Consider the following 23845-nt stretch of genomic DNA (forward strand, 5'->3'; position numbering starts at 1 on the left):
ATTCATTATCCATCTCCATCAGATCTGTAACCTTTCAAATTAGATTTGTTTTTATTCAAAACCCTACCAATGTGTCCCTTCTTCATGCAAATGCATTAAAAATATAAAACATTGTTCCATTGCCACTTTAATCAAATCTGAATGCGTTTCCTGAGATATGTGCATTGTCCTCATTAGGTGACAGCAATTCACCGAATAAAGCTTTTAAACTAATATAGACAGAACATAAAATTATTTTTCATGGCATTGAAAATGAAAACACACATGGGTTAGCTGTGGAAACGAACATCCTTCTGGATAAACGCTGACCTACATTTTTGAGATGTTGGCAGATGCTGAATTCTGTTTTAGAGGACATTTTTTACCCTTAAAGGTTTAAAGTTTTGAAAGAGAAGAAGCACATAAAGAAAAACAAATTATAAAAATATATTTTACATGCTTGGCCACTATAAAATAAAATAAAATAAATTACCACTTTACATTGCTTTCCCCTTTAACATAAAAGTTATACACACAAAATATTGTTGTGCTGCTTACATAAGCATTTATATGACACTCATCTTTAATGCATGTGCTGGGTATGTTTCCAAAGCTCCCTTTTTAAGAGCTTCCACACATAAAGCCCGGGAGTCCTTCATCATCATCATCATCATCATCATCATGCTCTCTGAATAGGCAAAAAAAAAAACGTGTTTCAAAATCAAAGCACTTACATACGAAGTGATCTAATATATACAATGTACATTCATGTACAGTATATACAGTAAATACAGAAAATCAATGCACAGATGGTGATTAGAGCTTTATGATAGAAGCCAGTAAATGAGAACTTTTACATTTCACCGCTGGAGAGGCATAGCATTGTTCATTTCACTGTAAGCATTAACAATATCGGTGAAAAAAACAACTCATGTAAAGCTGTATTGTTGTCAATGAACTCAGAAAAAAAAAGAAATGTAAACTTCATGCAGGTTTTGGCTGGTTAAATACTTCAGTCTAAATTCTAAGGTGTCAGATATCACAGAAAACCTAGTTCTGTAGTAATCACACTAAAATGTGGTTGCACATTCTCTAAAACTTGTCTGTAGATTTCCTTGGTTTCAAAGGACGCTACATAGTAAAGGATCAACCTTCAATGCACATCGAAAAAGTTAAAACAGGATGGCTGTTGTGTCTGGCAAATATGCCGATGTGCACATCAAAAGGCTGTACTGGAAATTTCATTGCACCCAGTGGAATATATTTGTTGTGTCATCAGTGATCGCAGTGGTTGGGTTAGCCATCTCGGGTCTCTACTGCAGGTAGCGGTAGACCTTAAAGCAGTGGTTCCCAGAGTCCGCCACTGCCACATGGCCATCAGAGGTAAGGGCCAGGCCCTGGGGGCCATAAAGGGGGTCACCTGATGTGTTGATGTAGGACAGAAAAGACCCTGAGCTGTCAAACACCTGTAAGACAGGAAGACAGTTTAGGTAATTAGACAACATATACAAGGTAATATCTGGTGTGAACAAGATAATGTCTGGTGTGGACGAGATCATATCTGGCGTGGACGAGATCATATTTGGTGTGGATGAGATCATATCTGGTGTGGATGGGATCATATCTGGTGCAGACGAGATCATATCTGGTGTGGATGAGATCATATCTGGAGTGGATGGGATCGTATCTGGTGTGGATGGAATCGTATCTGGAGTGGATGGGATCGTATCTGGTGTGGATGGGATCGTATCTGGTGTGGATGGGATCGTATCTGGTGTGGATGGGATCGTATCTGGTGTGGATGAGGTCATATCTGGTGTGGGTGAGATCGTATCTGGTGTGGATGAGATCGTATCTGGTGTGGATGAGATCATATCTGGTGTGGATGAGATCATATCTGGTGTGAATGAGATCGTATCTGGTGTGGATGAGGTCATATCTGGTGTGGATGAGATCATATCTGGTGTGGATGAGGTCATATCTGGTGTGGATGAGATCATATCTGGTGTGGATGAGATCATATCTGGTGTGGATGAGATCATATCTGGTGTGGATGAGATCATATCTGGTGTGGATGAGATCATATCTGGTGTGGATGAGATCATATCTGGTGTGAATGAGATCATATCTGGTGTGGATGAGATCATATCTGGTGTGGATGAGATCATATCTGGTGTGGATGAGATCATATCTGGTGTGGATGAGATCATATCTGGTACAGACGAGATCATATCTGGTACAGACGAGATCATATCTGGTGTGGATGAGATCATATCTGGTGTGGATGAGATCATATCTGGTGTGGATGAGATCATATCTGGTGTGGATGAGATCATATCTGGTGTGAATGAGATCATATCTGGTGTGGATGAGATCATATCTGGTGTGGATGAGATCATATCTGGTGTGGATGAGATCATATCTGGTGTGGATGAGATCATATCTGGTGTGGATGAGATCATATCTGGTACAGACGAGATCATATCTGGTGTGGATGAGATCATATCTGGTGTGGATGAGATCATATCTGGTATAAACGAGATCCTGTCTGGTGTGATTGAGATTGGACCTGGTGCGGTAGAGATACAATCTGGTGCTCATGAAAAAAATCTGCTGTGTACAAGATACCAACTTTTTACCTGCTCACTTCCCCTTAATGGCTCCGTAGTGTTAGGTGAAATCTTTATTCATTCTTTTTTTTCCCAGAATTACCTGGATGCGACTGTTGCCCCAGTCAGCAACAATTATGTTTCCGTTGGCATCTACAGCCACACCTGTTGGTGCATTGAACTGGCCATTCCCCTCTCCATGGGAGCCAAATTTAAACAGGAACTCCCCATCAGCATTGTACACCTGTCAACAAGATTAAGCACAGTAAAGGCTAGGATAATGACACTGTTGCTAATAATAGAAAATGTGCATTTAAAACAGAAAGCAACAGTTAATCAGGTTCAACGGATTGAATGAATCCACCTTTTCTGGTTTTAACAGAACAAATCATTTTAACTTTACTGTGACCTAAAGTGTTCCAATATTTTGCAGAAACCCATACCTTGACTGAATGGTTATGAAAGTCTGTCACCACAATCTCATTTTTGTTATTTACAGCCACAAAGTGAGGACCTGAAAAAAGCAAAGCACACATAAAAAGGAAAAGAGAAACGATGAGTCATCAGATGCTTTGCAACGTGCAGGAGGAAGTTCCTCTCCTTTTCTAAACTCCTAAAACAAGATGAAAAAAAAAATTCACAGATAGAATCTAATAAAGATTTAGGTTATCAGTTCACTCTCACGGTGAAATGATTACTTACTGAAAACAGGGCCAGATTTACTTAGCTTTGATTCCAGTGCAATGTTTGCACCACTTTTCTCTAAAAGAAAACAAGAGGTTCAAGTGAGCAACGAAACTGAAAGAACGGGTGAGTTACAACTTAAAATAGTGCTTTAAGGTCCGGAAACACCAGGAATTGTCCTTTTACATAAACCTGAGGGATGCATTAAGAAACACATCACATTGCTTCATGCATTGATGTGTATTGTGAAACTATATGAAACTCCCAATAGCTGCTCTGTTTTACAGCTGACTGGGTGGGTGCATGTCTACAGTCTGAGGTGATTAAAGCAACAAAGGCAAACAAGTGACTGCGTGCTCATAAGTAAACAAGCTGATGAACATGCACACACTTATTAGACTCTAAATGAAAGGGTGTTCAAAACAAGGTGATTGCATAAACAACATTAAAATCCATAAATCTGGCCCAATCACATGAGCTGACACCAGCTCCTTTGTGTAACAGACATCTTTTCTAATCTGCACCCGTTACCTGCAAAGTGTCTCTCTGAAGTTCCCCTGGCTCCAAACTTAGTCACCAGCTTCCCGTTGGATTGGAAGATGAAGATGCAGCAGGCTTTATTATCAACAGTGATGATATGTCCGTTCTTATCTACAGCCACACCTTTGGGTCCCATCAGTCTTCCGGCACCTATTTTATTCTGTGAAAGCCAAATACATAGGAACAGAAGTCTTCATTTGTCATTGCACAACGAAATTGCAAGGCTGCTTCAGGTTCTGAACCTTCGATGTAAATTAAGAGTCAATTAAAAACACAGTTTAGAGACATTCCGGGTGTTTTGTTGCCCGTTTGCCTAACGTTTCTCACCTTGAACTTGCCATCTGAGGAAAAGATGCTGATCCATCTATTGTCGTAGTCGGCTACAATGATGTCACCGTTCATGTCTACAGCTACACCTGTGGGGCGCTGCAGCTGGCCTGGTGATCGACCTCTCACGCCAAACCTCATCTTAAACTGTCCATCATTGGAAAAGACCTGGAAAAATAGAAGAGTGCTCAGAATCTGAAATTAATGGGTTTTTTTTAAAGATGTTGTCACTTTAAATCACATATGTCAGACTCAAGGCCCGCGGAGCATTTTTATGTGGCCCGCGAGATAAATATCAAAAATATATTAAAACTGGCCCGCTGGCCGATTTTACCGCAAAGACTCCCCCTCCTTTGTGTTTTTTCCAGCGCCTGCTGCCGGGTGTCTGCAGCTCCGCTGTCTCGGACAAACTACACTCCTCTCACTCAGCGCCGAGTTCACTCAGCTATTTTCTGACGTTGAAGCCCAGAAACGGAGATTCTAGCCACTCAGTAATCTGTTCACGACTGAAAGAGAAAGTTTTCCAACTAACGTCCAGACAGAGCCGATATAACTCCAGCGAGCAGCGACACGCTCAAACCAGCACGACTCTGTGGCTGCTGTCGTGTTTCCTCCCCGACACACAACAACGTGGTCTAGCTGCTCAGACATGTTCAGCAGCACAAACGTATGTGAGCACCTGTTGTCATCTAATGTTGTCATTATTATGATGAAGGTGAACAAAACAACAGGAGTGTCCTCCTCAGCTCAGATCAACCCCATGATGCAGGTATCTGGCTGGAACAGGTGAGCATCACAGTAAACCAGTGGAGCAAACTGAGCTTTAAATATGTTAGTTTTATGCTCTTTTTCTGCTCCAAAACATGAAACTTAACAGGTGAGATGTTGCATTTTCATTTAAGATAAAATGATATTTTTTTGTTGTTGTTGGCCCGTGAGAAAAGATTTAAAAGATTTAAAGATTCAAAAGATTTTAAAAATGCTGATTATACCACAAGTAATGAATACCACTGATGCCTTTTATTTGTAACTGACTTGCTCGTGTGTAATTTGGTTATCCCACATTCAGTGTTAATGCAGAAATAAGTTTATTTCCAAATTTAAAGGTTCAAAATTGCATATATGTTGATAAAGAAAATGTGCAAATTTGCCGTCACTTTTTCAAAAAATATTAAGTTTGGCCCTCGACTCCGTCCCAGAGTTTCATTTCGGCCCCGCGTGAGTTTGAGTTTGACACCCCTGCTTTAAAGAATGCTCAACACAAACCTGTATACACTGGTTGTTGCTGTCTGCAACTACAATCCTCCCATTACTGGAGGCTGAGATGCCTTGAAGGTTTGTGAATTCTCCTTTGTCTCGCCCTCTTGTTCCTGCCAACACATCAGAGGGCTTCAGCGGTGAGACATCCTTGCAAGTTGTTCTTTCTGTTTAGTTTTTCACTCACCGACTCTGTAGATCAATTCATCCTCGATTGGGTTTTCCTTCTTCTTGGTGGTGCTGTACATGCTGGAGGGCCTGCGTACAGCCTTCTGTCGAACGTGACCTCCTCCTCCACTCGGTGACTTCACTCGTCTCTTTACGTCGTCTGGCGACTGCAGGACATCTGACGGCTTGACGGCACGCAAGCGGAATGGACTCCCCCGCACGGGCTGTTCGTATAACAGCAAAGCGAAGGTGAACTCTCCCTCAGATCGAATGGTATATCCCACCTCGTAGGTGCCGTTCTTGTTGTCCACCACCTCAGCTTCAGTGCGCACTCCATCCGCGGACACTATCTCTGCCCTGAGAGCAGCGTTCCCCGTTTTCACCAACTCTCCATCCTTGTCTTTAGTGGTGACAGTAATGGTGGTGTGGTGGCCAACCACGGCATGTCGCAGGCCTTCTCCGGTGGCGACACTTGTATGGCCAACTGCTCCGGTTGTGATGAGGACGCCCAGGTTCTGAATGGAGCGCTTCAGTCCATCCGTCTCGACCTGGCATTCCAGATGTCCGTTATCGTGAGGATGCTCGGGAAAGGTGTGTCTTGCCAGAGCACTGACGCGCTCGCCCATTTGTTTCTGAACCAACAGGACCTCGGTGGCGCTGCCGTGGCTGAGAGCATGCTCGGTGAAGTTGCAGCTGCTTTCGATGTTTTCTTTGCCTTGAAGTAAAGAGCTCAGCTGGGTCTGAAGCACCTAGAAAAGTCCAAGAAGACAAGCAGTGATATTTAAGCACTGAAAGGTGAGGAAGATTTTTGCGTCTTCCGGAGGTTTTCTGACCTTCTGCTTTCCACTGCAGATGTTTTCCACCTCAGTAATTAGAGCAGTCTTGCGCTGATTCAAGGTCTTTTCAAGCTCATCAAAAGTGTTACTTATTTCGGTCACTGCATCATTTTTCCTGTCTGTTAGCTGCTTCGTGATCTCATTTACGAGCTCTATGGCCGTCGTCAGCTGAGGTAGCCTGCCCAACACAGATGAAAATGTTTAAAACTTGATCTCGTTTTTCTTTCGGCCCATCTACAAATGTCCTTTTTTAGTTAAATCCCTGAGAGTCGTACCTGTTGCGCACCGTGTCAAGCTGATTTTTAAGAGCCGACTTGTGCTGCTCCAGCACATCCCTCAGAGGAACCGTCACATGTTCCCTGTGTTCCCCTTCTGTGCACTCCAGACACATGGCTGTCTCACATGACTCGCAGTAAAACTCCATCACCTGTAGATGGTGCAGTGGAACAAAAACCATAGAGGGCAAAAGTGGGTAAATGCTGTAAATGTGTGATGAATCATTAAAAGTTGGGTTTTTTTTTCTTACCTTGCCCTCATGGTTGGGGCAGGAAAGGGGCTGACAGGTTTTAGCCGCGGTGGCCGACTCGAGGACGCTGCACGCCTCGGCCCGACTGCATTCTGGATCTCTCTGTAACACTTCCATCAGGTTTGTGATGAAGAAGTTGTTCTGCAGGGCTGCAACCCCCTTTTCGGGCAAAATGGACGTCTGTCTGCATACTGGACAGGAAAGCGTCAAAGACTGGGGAGGGATGTAGTTCTGCAGACATCTGCGACACAGAGAAATCAAACTGTGAATAACAGTCTGAAAGCTCAGCATTATCGTCATGCGTCACAGAGAGCTTACCTCTCACAGAACGTGTGCAGGCAGGGCAGAACCTTTGGGTTGTGATAACGGTCCAAACAGATGCTGCAGACCAGGAACTGCTTGTCTATCTGCCTGACGACAGGGCTGGTGCTGCTGGTCTCACGCTTAGCCATAATGACTGACATTCAAAAGCGGAGTGGGGGGGACCAATTAGCCTGCACATATGAATTGGAAGAAACAGAGGAAGTGTTAAGAAAAACCCTGAAGGAAACAGTCACACAGGGCGAGGAGAGCGCATTTGCTTGAGCAAATGGAAAACATGAGTCATCTTTCTGTTGGCATTATAAAAACCTCCTTTAAATTCTGTATTCTCTGACTTTTTGTGCTCTCAGAAATTATGTCAGCAGTGGGAGCCTCTGAGCCACAGCTCACATGACTTCAGGACTAAAGAATCTCCCTGTGATGGAAAAACGAAGCATGTGATCATATCCGTGTCTCAACATCCGTGGGCTTTAACCGGCCAATCCTTTGTTTCACTGCTGCTTGTATTTCACCCTAAAGAGAGTCATTTTATGATTCACCTGACGTTCAGACCAGCTGATGTCATGCTGGGTCTCTGTCGTCATATGAAACTGTATCACCGGGTCAAGCACAGATTAGGTCAGCACGTCTATGGCGCGGCGTACATCTGTAATATTGCACGGAAGCACAAGAGACTAAATAAAGTAATATAATGTACACTGAGGTTTTGGTAAACAGATGAACATAAAGGAGGATTTTGTGTCCATTATAATTTTTCTGCAACATCAGAAGGAAAACACCATGGATCATTAGGTTGTGGTGAAAACAGCATGGTTGGAATCACGGGTCCAAACTCAAAGCAGCCTAAAAACAAGAAAAGCTTTTCTTTAACTGATTAGGATTCAGCCAGTGTATTACTTTGCAGGAATGGGAATGCATCCTTTTTCTAAGAAATACTTCAAATTCAATTGATCAGAGCAAGTAATTGTGCAAATTCAATCAATTTGGAAATGAAAGTATTGTGATCACAGCATGCAATTGTAAATTAAAGCTGGGGTGCATAGTTAAATGTTATTTAAATACCTGTAAAATGATGAAACTGCACATTCTTACAGAAGAGGACTAAGGCCACTGAAAAGGAAAAAAAAAGAAAAGAAAGAATTCTGACATTTTTTTTGTCAGAAATCTGACTTATTTTCTTATAATTCAGATTTTTTTCCTCATAATTCTGACTTAAATCTCTGAATTCTGGCTTCATTAATTCTGAGAAAAAAAGTCAGAGTTCTGATCAAGCCCCCACAATGCGGCGGGAAAATTGAAGCCAACCCAGAAATGAAATAAATTGCAGTTCCACCCTCATCCACCGGGGGCTGGTGTCAGAAGCGAGCAAATCCTCATTGACTCCCATGTTAAAAAATACCATTTCACAGCAGAAATAAACATGTTTACAGCCTGGTACCAGAACATGTTTTTTGTCTAAATTATCTAGTTTCCACTCATGACAACTCTGAGGGGGCTGAATTTTTTTCTCACTCTTCTGTTTAAGTGTATTAAAAGCCTAAAATTCTGTATAATTAATGAGCATCAGACCCACGTGACCACAGAGCTAGCTCCGTGGAAAGGCCTCAGTCTGAGCCTCGGCCTCGCCTGAAAACTGTTCGGTCATTTTCAGTCTCTCAACTTAGACCATTAGTTGTAGCGTTTGTGCGTTCTTTTTTGGAAATTATTTGTGCAATTGTTGGACAAAATGACTCCCTGTGGCATTAATTGCACTAACAGAGCGTCCAAGGATTCTCTCATTTTTTTTCGGTAAGTAAAATTATATTCATGTATTTTAGGTCACTGCCGAGCTGAGCTTGGATTTTAACATGTACTGTTTAACCATGAAATCTAAATGTAATAGGTTAAAACCCAGTGCATTTAACATATTGCTGCACTTTAGAAAATGGGTTGAAATATAACATGTTGGTGGAGCTGGGTTCCGACTATCGGCTTGTGGAGCTCTTAGGAGACCGATGTTTTCCACCCATTTCTCCCCTCCCCGCAGCTCGGTGCATCTCTGTCTGATTGCAGCTTCTGTCTGCTGCACGGGCTGCCGGCTTGTGGAGCTCTGGGATGGAAACCTTTCCACCCGGTTCTCCCCAGCGGCAGCTCTGCGCATCTCAGATCGCAGCAGCGCTTGTCTGCTGTGCGGCTGCCAGCTTGTGGAGCTCTCGGGAGACCTCTGTGTTCCACCCGGTTTTACCCAGTGGTCAGCCCGGCGTATCTCTGACTCAGAAGCTCTGGTGTTGTGCAGTTAACTCCGGTTGTAGCTAGGTTGCTACCTCCGTTAGCTTAGCTTCCACCTCCGCTTTAGCTTTGGGTTAGCTTCAGGTTAGCTTGTAGCTAGTTCGACCGGGTGTCGTCAGTTGATCCCAGCCTTACAGCCACACCCTCAGCTCCACCTCTCTTCCCTTTTGTGGAATTGTCTGGACTTGACGGAACCTGTGACACGGCCAAAATGGCGGTGGTGGCCACCTCCCATTTAGCCTCAAAAACGTGTTATTGGAGTCTATGGAAACCCATTGTCCAATATTTATATGTCAATGGTTCTGATAAAAACGTCAGAATTCTCTTTCTTTTAATTTTTTAAAATTTCTTTTCCGTGGCCCTAATCCTTTTCCGTACAATCCCAGTTTTATAATATAAAATTTGTAATATTTCATGATTTATATTTCCAAGCCCCTCTTCTGGCCTCTAATGCAAAATGAATCGTTTACGTAAACCTAGAGTGATGACCAATAGAGCTGCATATCCACTAGAGGGAGCTGTTAATCAGCAATAACACGTCCCAGCCTGCTTAGAACACCAACAAAGAAGAAAAAGCTGGAGGTTTGCAATGAAGCAACAAGAACAGAAGTTACATATTAAATCTAAAAAAATATGTAAACAGTTAAAAAGTTTTTCAGCTAAACTCACCATGAGACATTCACAACAGTCGAGGAGACATTTTCAGTGGAGACACTTTTAACTCATTCACTGCCAATGACGACTAAAGTCATCATTTGCATTGTTCACTGTGTGGGCATCGGAACGAGCTCCCGCACCGTGAGAACAAAACATCTCAGCTCTAAAGCCGATCTTCATCCGCATACGTCACATGTCACGAGATCAGGAAGCAGAAAATCCATGAGTTAGGAGATCGTTTTGGGCCGCTGCTGTAAAAGAAGTGAGGCGCAAACTAGGGATGCTCCGATCAGGTTTTAATTTGCCGATCACCGATACCGATCAGCCAAGAGGCCGATCATGGCCGATCAGCCGATTACCGATACCATTTACATAGATTGGCTGTAAATTGTTCATTTAGCTATGGTGAGTTCTAATGCATGTGTTACATATTAATTCAGAAAAAACATGGTTTTACTTCACTTCAAATTATGTAATATCAGTAACAATTTATATGAAATTGAAAACATTAAGGCTCTCTTTAGGCTACAAATAGTGCAAAAAAAGTCAATATCTCACATCACCGCCTAAATCAAATTAAGTAGCCAAGGATACATTCAGATACATCCAGTGAGCTGTTAAGCTCAGCACTGACACAGGACTGACATCTGAGCTCCAAATGTCACTTGTGAAACTCACAGAGGATGAAACGCTTTCTTTAAGGAGTCCCTCGATGAAAGAATACACTGTCTGGTGGAGCTCTGGAAGGGCTACGTCGGCGAAATATTTACGTCCCCGTAGCATGTAGCGAGGTTCCAAGTGGGTTAGTAGTCGGCGGAATCCGGCATCTTCCACAACTGAAAAAGTCTGGTCGTCTAGTCCAATAAACTCGATGATTTTACGGGTAATTTGCTTAGCTTTTTGACTGTCACGCTCATATGGGCGAGTGTTTCCAAGCGTCAGCTGCGTTAGCTGCCGTCTGACTGTGGCTGCAATAGCAGGCTTCTTTTCATTGTCTGCGGTGAGCCTCATAAACTCACCATGCTCCGCCAAGTGTTTAGTCTTTAAATGTCGGATCAAATTCGTTGTGTTGAATTTTTTTGAAGTGCTTCCTCCGCGGGGTATGTTTTCGTTGCAAGTGTTGCAACACGCAAACTTAATATCACTCTCGCACACCGTAAAGAAGTTCCACACGGCAGACATGTTTGTCTTTGCGGGTTTGCCGCCACGCGCATGCGCAGTAAGCGGGGAGAAGCAGAAGGGTGAACTACCGGCCGGGAAGAGTAAGCGCCAGTGCCAGATCGGAAATGAAAGGCAGTGATCGGCGATCACAGATCACACACTTTTGCAGGAAAATCGGCCGATAATTATCTGTGGCCGATCAATCGGAGCACCCCTAGCGCAAACCAGAAAAGCTTCTGCCGATCACAATTCAACAACGGAACAATGAAAGAAGGGATAAAGCTCAAAACACGTGTATTCTTCCTGATGTAAGAGGTGAGTCTCCGCTTTGTTTTGGTTGTTTTGGCGTCGACATCATCCTAGCGCGCAACGTTCTGTGACTCTTAGTGAAAAACACTGGCAGGTAAGAGCTTTACCAATCAGGAAATGGCTGGCAGCGAAAGAGTTAAGATGGAGGAAGCTACAAGGGTTTAAAACTAGGAATGGACAATATATATGTTAGTCATTTTTTAACATATCGGTATCTGTCTGATAAATAACACAGAGCCGATATTAACAACTGATATTTTTTCCATCTCGTCTCCATTTGTTTGCCTGTTTCAGAGGGTGGGGGGTGGGTGTGTGTGTAATTGTTTAATCATGTGAACAGTGAATGAAATCATCTCAGAACCGTAAATGTGTGTGCTGTGTGTACATAATAACGTAAATTCAGATTTAATCATTTTTTATTCTATACAAAATCTGCTGATTCTAGAAGCATTCATGTCAGTATATCGGTATCGACAAATATTGGTTATCAGCCATAAAAGTGATCTTAATATCGGATATCGGCCCAAACATTTCAAATCAGTGCATCACCACTTAAACTGATGACGAGTTGGCCAAGTTTGTTTTGGGCAGGTAAACTAAGTTATTGTATTTTAGAGAACTGTAACAATGGACTAGCATAGAAATCTAGAAAGACAGTCGCCAAAGCAAAATGATTTTGCTCTGCAGGTCGGTCTAGCTATGCTCCAAAGGAGCCTCTGCAGACCTATCATTGGTCTAAGGAGTTTTGTATTATGCCAATCACATGGCGGACTGATACAACAGTGTGGCAGCTTGTTTGAAACTGCTTTAGACTTGGGCTTTTCTTTGAGTCAAGAGCAAATAAAGGTACTTTATGTAGAAAAAATATGTATTTGCATCTTCTTCGACAGTGTATGACGGACTGCCATGTTGACTGACATCCGTGGCGGTGAGTATGTCACGTTGTTTGTTGTCCAATAACATGCGGAGAAAGTTTGAAAGGCAACCATAGATTCTGCCCAACAACTGAGCTCTTCCCATGGGTTGTGGCCAGACTACATACTCGCACATATAGGATGGCTTGCCAGATGGGGCGGGGGCCTATAGCCATTCTCCTCCTGCCCTTCTTGATGACTCCACGCTACAAACCAGGGGTCTCAGTTATAAAATGTGTGTGTGTGTGTGTGTGTGTGTGTGTGCGTTTGGGGGGGGGGGGGGGGGGGTGTTTGTTGTTCTGTATGCACATGAAGCAGTACAAGTACTAATGCTGCTGGAATTCATAATTTTATCCTTCTCAGCAGCAGCACTGCGTAAGCCAGGTTCTTAGTCAACTTAAAGTTGCACACATTTTTTCGCTACGTTTTTTTATAAATACCAAAGTTTGAGTGTAAGTTACTTATGCAGTTTTTCTACCCCGTTTTGTATGTAAGCTAGCTTTATAAATGAGACCCCAGAGCTTTAAGGCAATGGCTTCCCCAAGGAGGAAACTTGTGCCAACCAAAAGTGAAGCCAACACAGAAGTGACAAAAAGTGCAGTTCCCTTCTCATCCACTAGGGGCTGGCTCCAGAAAGGAGCAAGTTCCCATTGACTCCTGTGTTAAAAATGCTAACTTCACAGCAGGAATAAGCATGCTTACAGTCTGGTACAAAAAACATTTTAACCCCCAGAAACCCAAATTTAGAAAACAACTGCAAAATCTTTTTTTAACTTTTCACATGTTGTTCTAGGAGGCCAGATAAACGGGCCTATTTACACATTTTAACAGCCAATAGTGTTGCAGAACTGAACAATAGGACCTATTAGCAATGTAAATGTGGTTTTAAAAAGAAAAAAATGGGGAAGGTTTATTTTTGTAGACTTAAATCTGATGTTGTAATATTACAACCGTGGGTCTCTGGGGGTTAAGTTTAATGGGCCAAGTTTACCGTCATGGCAACTCTGAAGGGGTTGAATGTTTGTAACTTATCCGAAATTATGTACAATATGAACTCAGCTAAATCAATATAACAGGACTCGGTAACAAGAATTTAAAAGACGATGCAATTAACTTGCATGATAAAATAAAGATTTTTCTGATGGGTAAAAGCAAAAACGACAAGACTCGGTCCTTGTCTTTGATATTCATGTGCTGCAGCGTTTATTACATAATCACTCAGTGTAAAACATAAAATATTAATGTACTGCCTTCAATCTAGTAAGTAAACCAAAGGAACACCCAGCTGTCTTCATTAAGACTAAGTCATGTCAGTGCAGCAGACCCTCACTATTGCTTTTTGTGCACGAACTGTTAATATTGCCATCTAAAACCATTTTCTTGAGCTGACCTTGGTTCAGTCTAATGATCTGGACCACCTTTAGCTTGGAACTGTGCTCTAACAAAAACATCTGAGATGGTTTTCTTTGAGAGTATAAGAGGAAAAGGGAAGCTTTAAAAGGCCACTCCCCAAATTCCTTCTAGTTCCTTCCCTTGACTCATAGCAGGCTGAGTTCAGGAACCACCTGTCTGTCTCTCTCTGTTTTAGGAGAGACTCAGTGTGCTGTCTGTCTCACATGCAGGCCTGGCCTCTGATGCAGCTGTCCCTCTACAGCAGAGAGAGGCAGACACTAACAATAACATTCCAGTTCTGCTCAGATATCTAACCCTCTTCTCATCTTCCCCTCCTTTTAATTATCGTTTTACTTTTTTATGTCGTAGATGCCCCCCGTCGCTTCTCCGGGCCTCCAACTCAACCGCGAACATCTTGCAAGGATGTTTCCAGGCACATAAATCCTATTGTTGCCCTTCCCAACAGAAGGCCTTCATCGAGCCCCTTTCACTGTCCACACAACGAGGCCAACCCTCCGCACCCCCAGCCCCCTATCTCCCCTCCCTAAGATTTCTCCTTACTGCATGAACAGTGACATCAGAAGGAAGCTGGATGAGCCAAAGCCCTGAGGCTCCTCCCCTCTCGGCGGGCTGGCTGCAGCCTTTAGCACTCTCTTTCCAAACAAATGAATAAATATCATGCAGGACGTCTTATAAAATGAGTTTAACAGATTTTACACACATGATCAAACCATTATTAAAAATACTGGGTTTGCTTGATAATCACACTGTTGCACCTGCAGTTTACTGGAATATTATGCAATACTGATATTGCACACAACGATATTGTAAAATTAAGCATCTCGCATTAATTCAATTGATCATCCCTTAATACACTAATCTGATAAATGCTATTTTCTTTGCAAGTTAACCAGTTATTTTGTGACCTTCAGATATTTGTGGATGAAAAACATCTGTGAGACTAAACAGATGTTTGATCTAATCCTCTCGCCCCTGTTTTAATGTTCCCATCACTTGAGAACTCACATTTAGTGGAAAAAGATCTGCTGCCAATCAGCTAATGTGAGCACTTAAATAAGTCTGATTAAATTGTAGAATTGATTCTAACACACACACAAACAAATAAGCTTACTTTCATGAAAAATTTTCAATGGGATGCATTGATATCAATATCAATATTTGGGCAATATCGATATCTGATATTGATACGGCGTTTATTGCATTAACCGATATCGGTATTATATTAGACATGATCGCCTCTGTCAGTGCGCCCCAGGGCAGCTGTGGCTACATCGTAGCTCATCCCCACCAGTGTGTGAATGGGTGAATGACTGATTGTGTGGTAAAGCGCCTTGGGGGGTTCCAGGACTCTAGAAGGCGCTATATCAAATACAGGCCATTTACCATTTTACCATGCCATCAAAAACACAGGCAGGATATTTCCAAGACACGTTCATTGTTATCGTGAGTTCTCAATGTTCCATCAGAGTGAAGTCGGTGAAAACCGCGGCCACCTAGCAGTCTGCGTTTGAATTGCACCACACAAAAGCAACACAGTAAATTTCTGCATGCAAATTCTCGCTAAAATAAGACAATACACTGCTTTTAAAGAGCAAGTCACCCACGACCAGATTCTTACTCAACTCCCACTTCCTGTTTGAATAATGGAACAAATGCTGTTGCCTAGCAGACCGAGAGGGCGGAGTCACTAACAAATACACACACTCACGACATTGTGACATCATAATGTACCATCTAACATCATAGTTTAACTTTTAGCCAATAGCGATGGCAGATTTAAATTCAAATGCATTGCAGAGTTTTAACCTGACGACGGTGCATCGCAGACAGTTTTAGGCAGAATATTTAAATTTTAACTAAAATGCCGAATTATTGAATACATTTGTCTACAGCACGATCAGACACCCATTTATATAGTTTATAAGCAAAAACATGTTGATTTGGAGTGACTTGCTCTTTAAAGATCAATTCAGTATCATAACATAAAAATATCATGATATTTATGTATATTTTTTTCATAATCTTAACTCAATTTTTTAGTCTTTTTTCTACATCTCTATCACAGCCAATCCCTCAAATATATTTTATTCACTTGTATGTTGAATTACAGACAGTTAGTTAGAATATGTCTTTTGTTTTTGCGTTAATATTTTCTGTTTGTGGCACAGCAGCGAGAAACCCTGGGACAGTTTATTTCAGCTGTTCACGCCGTGTACTAGACAGGCAAACTTTGGCAAAACTCTCGCTGATCTCAACTCAGAAATGTTGGCTCTCTGATGTGCTGTCAAGATGGTGTTCAAAAATAGACCGCAGTTTGCGTTTCAACCACTTACTCATGTGTCTTCACGCAGTAATTGTTCCTGTACCCTGCAGCCTCGGATGCTTTTAGTGTTAAGGAACGATGCATGGAAATAATCAAGCGTTTACCATGACGACAATTAGAGTTACTTCTAAAACTATTGACAACTAAAACAATATGTTAGAGATGTTGTTAGTGAAAATAAAAATAATAATGAATGAGACTAGCTCCATTCTTATATATATATATATATATATATATATATATATATATATATATATATATATAAGGAGCAGCTGAAGAGCCTTTAAGGGTGCCTGGAGCCATGATGACTCATCAGTCATTATTCACATAACAGTAACAGCTACTGAAATGTACAAGCTACACTTCAACGCATCAGATGAAAAGAAAGGTAAGAAGGGTCAAGGTAATGAATGTTAAAATGTGGCATGATGGGAAAAAAAACATAAGATGCTATTTCATCTATTATTTACTTTTTTTCTGAAGATTGTGTAATAATTTTTCCACTTTTTTGCTTCCTAAGTTTCATCGAGATTTTATACGACAGTAAGGTGGGATAGAAGATGTTCTTGCAGAGCTTTTTGTGCCATATTATCAGAAATGCTCTTCACATAACGATGACAACCAATAAATTAAATTTCCTATTAAAAAAAAACAATAACAATAATTGAGATTTTCTCTGAAACGTACAATCCTGTAAAAACCTCCTGCAATCATTGTAAACATCCCCTTGCTAATGACTGGATCCTGATCCATCCATCAAACTGCCCTCTAACCAAACCCCCTCTGCACATACCCCGCTTTGTGCACAAATCGATTGTTCTCGGTTTGGAGCAGGTGAACAGGATGTGAAGCCAGAGCAGAGCTAGCTATATTAGTTAGCATTCAAAACAATTATACAGTCATGTAGCCTGAACAGAAGTGGCAAAGGGCATTTCCAGCGTAACCCCAGTCCTTCCCATTGGTCCTTAGATCTAGGTCCCAGCAATTAGCATGGCAAGCTATAGTATTTGTGAATATATGGTCTGGACACTGCCCAGTGACAGCTCTTAGATGTGAAGTGGGATGTTTGATTGCTCAATCGCAGTAACAACCCACCCACCAACAAAGTGCTGTGATTGGACCGCTGCAGAGCCGTCGCCATCTTAGTTTTGATCAGTTGCACTAACTTCCTGCCTAACTGACTGATAAAGCGATGTGATTGGACCGCTACACATATCAGTGAACAGGACAGTCCTCCGTACATCATCAAAAAAGATGCAAACCTAACAGAGAGCTGTGAATGGCCAAATGGCCGGAGCTGCAGAGGTTCCACTGGAGTGTGGCTAAAGCATCCTTCTGTTTCGACAAACTGATATAGATCCCAGTCGCTTCTGCCCCTCAACCTTCTGTGGGGACAGAGTCCAGAGAACTCCTGATCTGCACCAGGTTAGACGTCCATCAGAAGCCTGGAGGCTCTGCGACTATAATTTGGTGCGTCATGTTAGAAATTATGGCAGAAAAGGTGTCAACAACAGGTCGAAAAGGTAAGATAACGTTATGTTTTATGGTTGTTTGACAGTATCTGTTGCCTCTGGCGTTTCCCTGTATTCTGGAAGAATAACTTAAAGGAGGAGCCTGAAATAAAGGGTTTGGACCTTTAAATGGTCTGTTTTCACAATGCTGCTAGCCTGAACAACTTTTCCCAGGACTATCTACCTTAATTCCAATAGTATCCATTTAAAAGTGTCAGCAGACTTTAGATTGCTAAACTCTGACAACCTAAAAGTGAACACGTGTCAAAGTAGACCACATCACATCAGATGTGTCTCAGTCCACATGACCCTATTGTGATAAACCCTGACAGAAAAAAATGCGGCATGCAGGCAGTGTGTCTGCAGGCCCGACATGCACTGCAGGTTTTCACAAAAGGTCGATCAATGCCTGCAACTCCTGCAGGAGGAGCAACGGAGAGCACACCTCTGCACAAAGTAACTCATCACAATCATATCAATGCCCTATCTTATGCAAACAGAGTTTTTAACTTGATTTGATTACCACTGGTCTGTGTGATGCATTGAGTGCATAAATCATCCTGATGGCTGGAAACAGAGCATAAAGGACTTGAAGCATGACGAGTGAATGATCAGAATGTTTAATGGGTTTTGTGTTGGTCTGAAATTGTTGATTTGATTAAATATGCTACAGTTGAGCTGCATGTTGCAGAACCACTTGTTTAAAATATAAAAGTATTGCATTGTACTGTGTTTGATTTAATAATAACATGGTTGAAAACAGCAAAAATACAGTTAAATCTTTCTCTGAGCTTGTTTTCCCCACCCATATCGTATGGATTTTATTTTTTAGAACTCCATGATTTAAAATCTAAAATTCATGAAAAAAATACATTAAATGATTTATTTGAGAGAGAAACGAAAACCAACATGGATTTCATAAAACCCCATTTATCTTTTTGTGTGATTTTACAAAAAAGATTAGTTGAAATCCTAAAAGATTTAAAGAAATCTCCACCATAACTGGTCTATTTCTAAACAATTATTCACGACAATTCTTTGAATAATTGTATTTATTGTTGTGAAATGCTGCACAAAAACAACACAGAACACAATCAAGTTGATCTGAATTATGTACCTGGTTTAAAAATGATCTAAACCAGATGGTGTGAGTTAATCCACTTCTTAGACTAGCTGTTTGGCTGTACTTTTGGATTATTTAATGATATATAATAATACAAATTTTGGGTTACTTCAGTAAGAATATTGTTGTTGTATGGAGGTCAAAACCATCATTTATCCAATTATGAGAAAACTGAATAAAAACTGGTAGAAAATAAATCAATTTGCATGTTTCTCTTTGAAATCGTGATAAAACTTAAAATTGTATAATATCTAAGAATAAAATGATCTCAGACAACGCCTTCTATGAATAGAGGTGGATGATATGACCACATTCAATGTTTAATAATAAATACTGACAATCCAGCATAGCAGAGATTGAAGTTTTGTCTAAATGTAACGTTATTTCAAAGATTTGTTCAAAAAATGTAAGTTGGCTCAAAGGCATTGCTGTATTTTCCTTTTACAGATAGATAGCACTAAACCATTAAAACTGTAAAAAATACAGTTTTGACTATTTTTACTGTAAACAACACAGTGATGTGACACCCCCCCCCCCCCCCCCCCCCCCACACACACACACACTTTTATGCAATAGTGTTGATCAAGCTTTTAAATATCACCAAGACCAGTAAACATCAATATGATCTATTCAAAAAAGGGTCTGCATAACTGAATCCATCCCACCATACTCCCTGGTATGCATTTTAATGAAAACATGGTTCTCGAATCTGAGGAGTAGCAGACTTTAAAGTAACCCTGAAGGCCTCGCAGACATGCAACTACTGCCGAGTATCATCCCCTCTGCTGCAGCATCCAGGACTGTCTAGGAACCTCTCGGTGAACTCCCATGGCTGACCTATAGAAGAAACTTTTCCCATGATTTTACACAGCGATGAGTCATCCTCAAGAACAAAGACCTTCCACACTGAAGCACAAAAGCATCTGCTAACGGGCCAGTGGTGCAGACATGATGCATCGCCTGATGCTGTTGCTGCAGCACAATGTCATTCAAGTAGTCACAGGCTGACAGAGGCCAGCAACATGCATATTCCCAGCTAAAGGCTTCATATGAATTCAAACCAGACAAGCAAAGAAAGCTCAGTAATCCTCTAAACAAAAGAGCATGGCTGATTACGGCCCAGCCCTCAGACTGCAGCAGGGATGCCCACCTGCCACTGGACCCAGCCGGCTGCACAGAAAATGGAGAACCGATTCAGGAAGCACTAAGGAAATCACAGCAGCAGAGCAGATTAATGCAACTGTATTAGTGGGTTGTTTAATTTATAAAGGAGAATGAATTTGCTAAAGATAATAAGAGAAAATAAGATGGATTTTTTTAAATCTTGAAAACAAGTAAAACCCTTCAGTGATTTATCAAAGCACCGATGCTGTTATGGATGAAGTAATTAATTATTCATCTCCCTCCCGCTCTCTGTTCAGTGCATTATGGTGGACTCCGGGTAGAGGCACAAACAAGATGAGAGAGCAGAAACACGACCGCATGAAAAGGAGTGAGAGGCCAAGAATGTCACTTACATAAACTCCCGAGCAGGAGGGTCAGAGAGAGGCTCCCATTGTCAGTCTGTCGATCCTCCAGCACAGAACCACAATCCACAGACAAGGCGACAGAAAGGAAAGGGCAGGGTCTGTCTGGGAGAGAAGACGGGGACAGCGAGGAAAAGGAGAGGAGTGGTGGAGAGAAGGCGCCCGGGGGGGCGTGGCCTATCCGTAGAGCCGGCAGGCGGAGCCACAGGATCCTGGAGGGGGCAGAGATTATGCAAAAGAGATGACGTCCTGTATGGAGGACTCATCCTGCCAAGGAAAGCAAAAAAGAAAACGCCTTTATTTATGATTCATTTACGTCCAAATAGATTTAGTTGTCGATTTATTTATTTGGACATGAACTTATTCATTTATTTACACACATTTGTACTTCCTCATCATTTATTCACATTTGTACGTCCTCATCCTTTTATTTATCCTCAATACCTTCTCTTCATGCTGCTGATTCTACCAATTGTCTCTTTCTTCACACTTTTTATTTACACCAAGCCCCCACAATGCGGCTCTAAAATTGGTCCCAACCCGGAAGTACCAAAAATTGCAGTTCCACCCTCATCCGCTGGGGGCTGGTGTCAGAAGCGAGCAAATCCTCATTGACTCCCTTGTTAAAAATGCCAATTTCACAGCAGAAATAAACATGTTTACAGCCTGGTACCAAAACAGGTTTTTTGTTTAAATTATCTAGTTTACACTCATGACAACTCTGAGGGGGCTGAATTTTTATCTCACTCTTCTGTTTAAGTGTATTAAAAGCCTAAAATTCTGTATAATTAATGAGCATCTGACCCACGTGACCACAGAGCTAGCTCCGTGGAAAGGCCTCAGTAGGGCCTCGGTCTGGCTTGGAAACTGCTCCGGGATTTAGAGTATCTGTGTTTGTGTATTCTGTTTTGGATATTTTTAGTGCAATTGTTGGACAAAATGACTTGCTGTGGCATTAATTGCACTAATAGAGCGTCCAAGGAGTCTCCACTTCATTTTTTCGATAAGTAAAATTATATTCATGTATTTTAGGTCACTGCCGAGCTGAGCTTAGATTTTAACATGTACTGTTTAACCATGAAATGTAAATGTAATAGGGTAAAACCCAGTGCATTTAACATAATGCTGCACTTTAGAAAATGGGTTGAAATATAACATGTTGGTGGAGCTGGGTTCCGACTATCGGCTTGTGGAGCTCTCGGGAGACAGATGTTTTCCACCCGGAATGCCGGCTGTTTCTCCCCGCAGCTCGGCACATCGCTGTCTGATCGCGGCTTCTGTGTGCTGCGGCGGGCTGACGGCTGGTTCTTATGGCAAGCCAGAACCGCCAAAATACGCCACTTCTCCCCGCAGCTCGGCGCATCTCTGTCTGATCGCGGCTTCTGTGGGCTACAGCGGGCTGACGGCTTGTGGAGCTCTGGGATGGAAACCTTTCCACCCGGTTCTCCCCAGCGGCAGCTCTGCGCAGCGGCGCTTGTCTGCTGTGCAGCTGCCGGCTTGTGGAGGTCTCCGAGACCTCTGTGTTCCACTCGGTTTTACCCAGCGGTCAGCCCGGCGTATCTCTGACTCAGAAGTTCTGGTGTTGTGCACAGTTAACTCCGGTTGTAGCTAGGTTGCTACCTCCGTTAGCTTAGCTCCCACCTCCGCATTAGCGTTGGGTTAGCTTCAGGTTAGCTTGTAGCTAGTTCGACCGGGTGTCGTCACTTGATCCCAGCCTTACAGCCCCACCCTCAGCTCCTCCTCTCTTCCCTTTTATGGAATTGTCTGGGCTTGATGGAACCTGTGACAAGGTCAAAATGGCGGTGGTGGCCACCTCCCATTTTATTACAAAAACTTGTTATTGGAGTCTATGGAAACCCATTGTCCATATATTAATGTTGATGATTCACACACACACACACACACACACACACACACACACACACACACACACACACACACACACACACACACACACATTTTCTATTATGATATATGTAAAAAATTTACTTTTTTATTTTGTTGTTTTGAAGCACCTCATGATTTTTATATTCAGAGGTACTATATAAAAATTGTTTCTTCTTCTTCACTTATTTATTTCCTAATTTATACATTTGTTTTAAATTAAGTATTTATTTATTTCCTGTTTTGGCAGGATGAGCATTCCACAGTTTGAGTCCTCCATACTCAGGATCTGACTGGAGGAAATTATGTCTGCTGCAAAGGGGTTGGCTTCTTTAGTTCCCACCCAACATCCTTAAAAGGGCAAAGGATGCACTTTAATCCACACAGGTCATCTAATTGTTAGTATGCAAAGTTTTGTTGGGACTATTTAGCAAATGATCATGCAAATGTGAAAATTTTAACACACTTATTTAAACATTTTATAGTTAGTTCGTCATTATTTCCCAAAGGAGCCATTTAAAAAAATTAAAAGAACTTAAACTTATAATTATTTTGATAAATAAAAAGATTGTAGAAAAACGCATCCAGGTTGGGAACTCTTTTCCCTTCTGTTAAATACTGATACAGTTTATTTGGGTGTTGGTATGAAACTGTTGACTTAAAAAAGAAAAGGAGATAGAAAGAGGAAAAGTACAAGACTTCTTAATGTGGTTTAAAGAAGGGATGCAACAGTGTAAAAGTACCCCGTGTGCTCCATAAAAGGTGGTAATCTGTAATATAATGTGTTGTATTGTGTGAATGCTGTAGGCTATGGGGCATTTGTTGGGGGTGGGGCTAAGGGTGAAGGGCAAACTGCCTTCTCTGGCTTTTATTCTGCAGTGTGGGTTGCCATGGAGACTGCATCCAGTTTAGTCAAGATGCCTGCTGCAGTCTGGCATCAGCAGTGAACAGAACACACATACATAATAAAAGCTTCTCTGGCATGACTGGCATTTCCTGAATAACTTCAGCTCTCAGCAGGCTGAGATGTGATGTAATGCTTCATACATTTAGTTATAAATAAACCATCATTTTAGTTTTATGTACCGTACTTTGTATAATTTGTGTCCTCAAGGTTACACTTAATTAGAAAAATACACTACTAACACTATTGAACTTGCAGGTTCCCAATGAAGCAATGAGCTGCAACAATTATGTATTTGTTATTTTTATTGAATTAGTGTCAATTTTTTTCATTTGTACAAAATGAATTTTTTTTGTTCCATCATCACATAACAGGTTTTTTTTCATCAGAGGCGCTGTTAGAATTATTATAGCAGACTGCAATCCCATCCACAGGTGGAGCTAACAGACATTTGTCATTTCTTCAGGCCCAACAACATCTGATCTTGTCGTCTGTCATCAACAACGAAGGATTTTACTAAATAATGTAATTTGTCTATTATACAGAAATAAAATCAGTTAATAAATTTATCCAGGTTCTTCAATGTTTTATTCATTTATTTTGAT

General features: G+C 41.6%; 2 protein-coding genes across 5 annotated transcripts; both read right to left on the reverse strand.

The window, feature by feature from the left end:
• Positions 1-1062: 1062 nt before the first annotated feature.
• Positions 1063-20597, reverse strand: LOC107380228 (tripartite motif-containing protein 3). Of its 4 annotated transcripts, XM_015951367.3 has the most exons (13): positions 20444-20597; positions 7245-7420; positions 6927-7167; positions 6676-6827; positions 6398-6578; positions 5584-6313; positions 5406-5509; positions 4140-4307; positions 3804-3972; positions 3291-3350; positions 3032-3102; positions 2692-2832; positions 1063-1445 (listed from the first exon to the last, which is right to left on the reverse strand). In XM_015951367.3, exons 2-13 carry the CDS (start codon positions 7388-7390, stop codon positions 1293-1295), a joined length of 2316 nt encoding a protein of 771 aa, XP_015806853.1. In that variant the 5' UTR covers positions 7391-7420; positions 20444-20597; the 3' UTR covers positions 1063-1292. The 4 variants fall into 4 exon arrangements, with proteins under 4 accessions (XP_015806853.1, XP_015806854.1, XP_054598622.1 ...); XM_015951368.3 differs by lacking the exon at positions 3291-3350; XM_054742647.2 differs by having other exon boundaries at positions 6676-7167.
• LOC129163809 (uncharacterized) lies at positions 1452-2682 on the reverse strand. The gene has a single exon (XM_054742649.2). It carries the CDS (start codon positions 2578-2580, stop codon positions 1474-1476), a length of 1107 nt encoding a protein of 368 aa, XP_054598624.1. The 5' UTR covers positions 2581-2682; the 3' UTR covers positions 1452-1473.
• Positions 20598-23845: the final 3248 nt, after the last annotated feature.

This window comes from Nothobranchius furzeri, chromosome 13 (assembly GCF_043380555.1).
Source record: "Nothobranchius furzeri strain GRZ-AD chromosome 13, NfurGRZ-RIMD1, whole genome shotgun sequence".
Classification (NCBI taxonomy): Eukaryota; Metazoa; Chordata; class Actinopteri; order Cyprinodontiformes; family Nothobranchiidae; genus Nothobranchius; species Nothobranchius furzeri.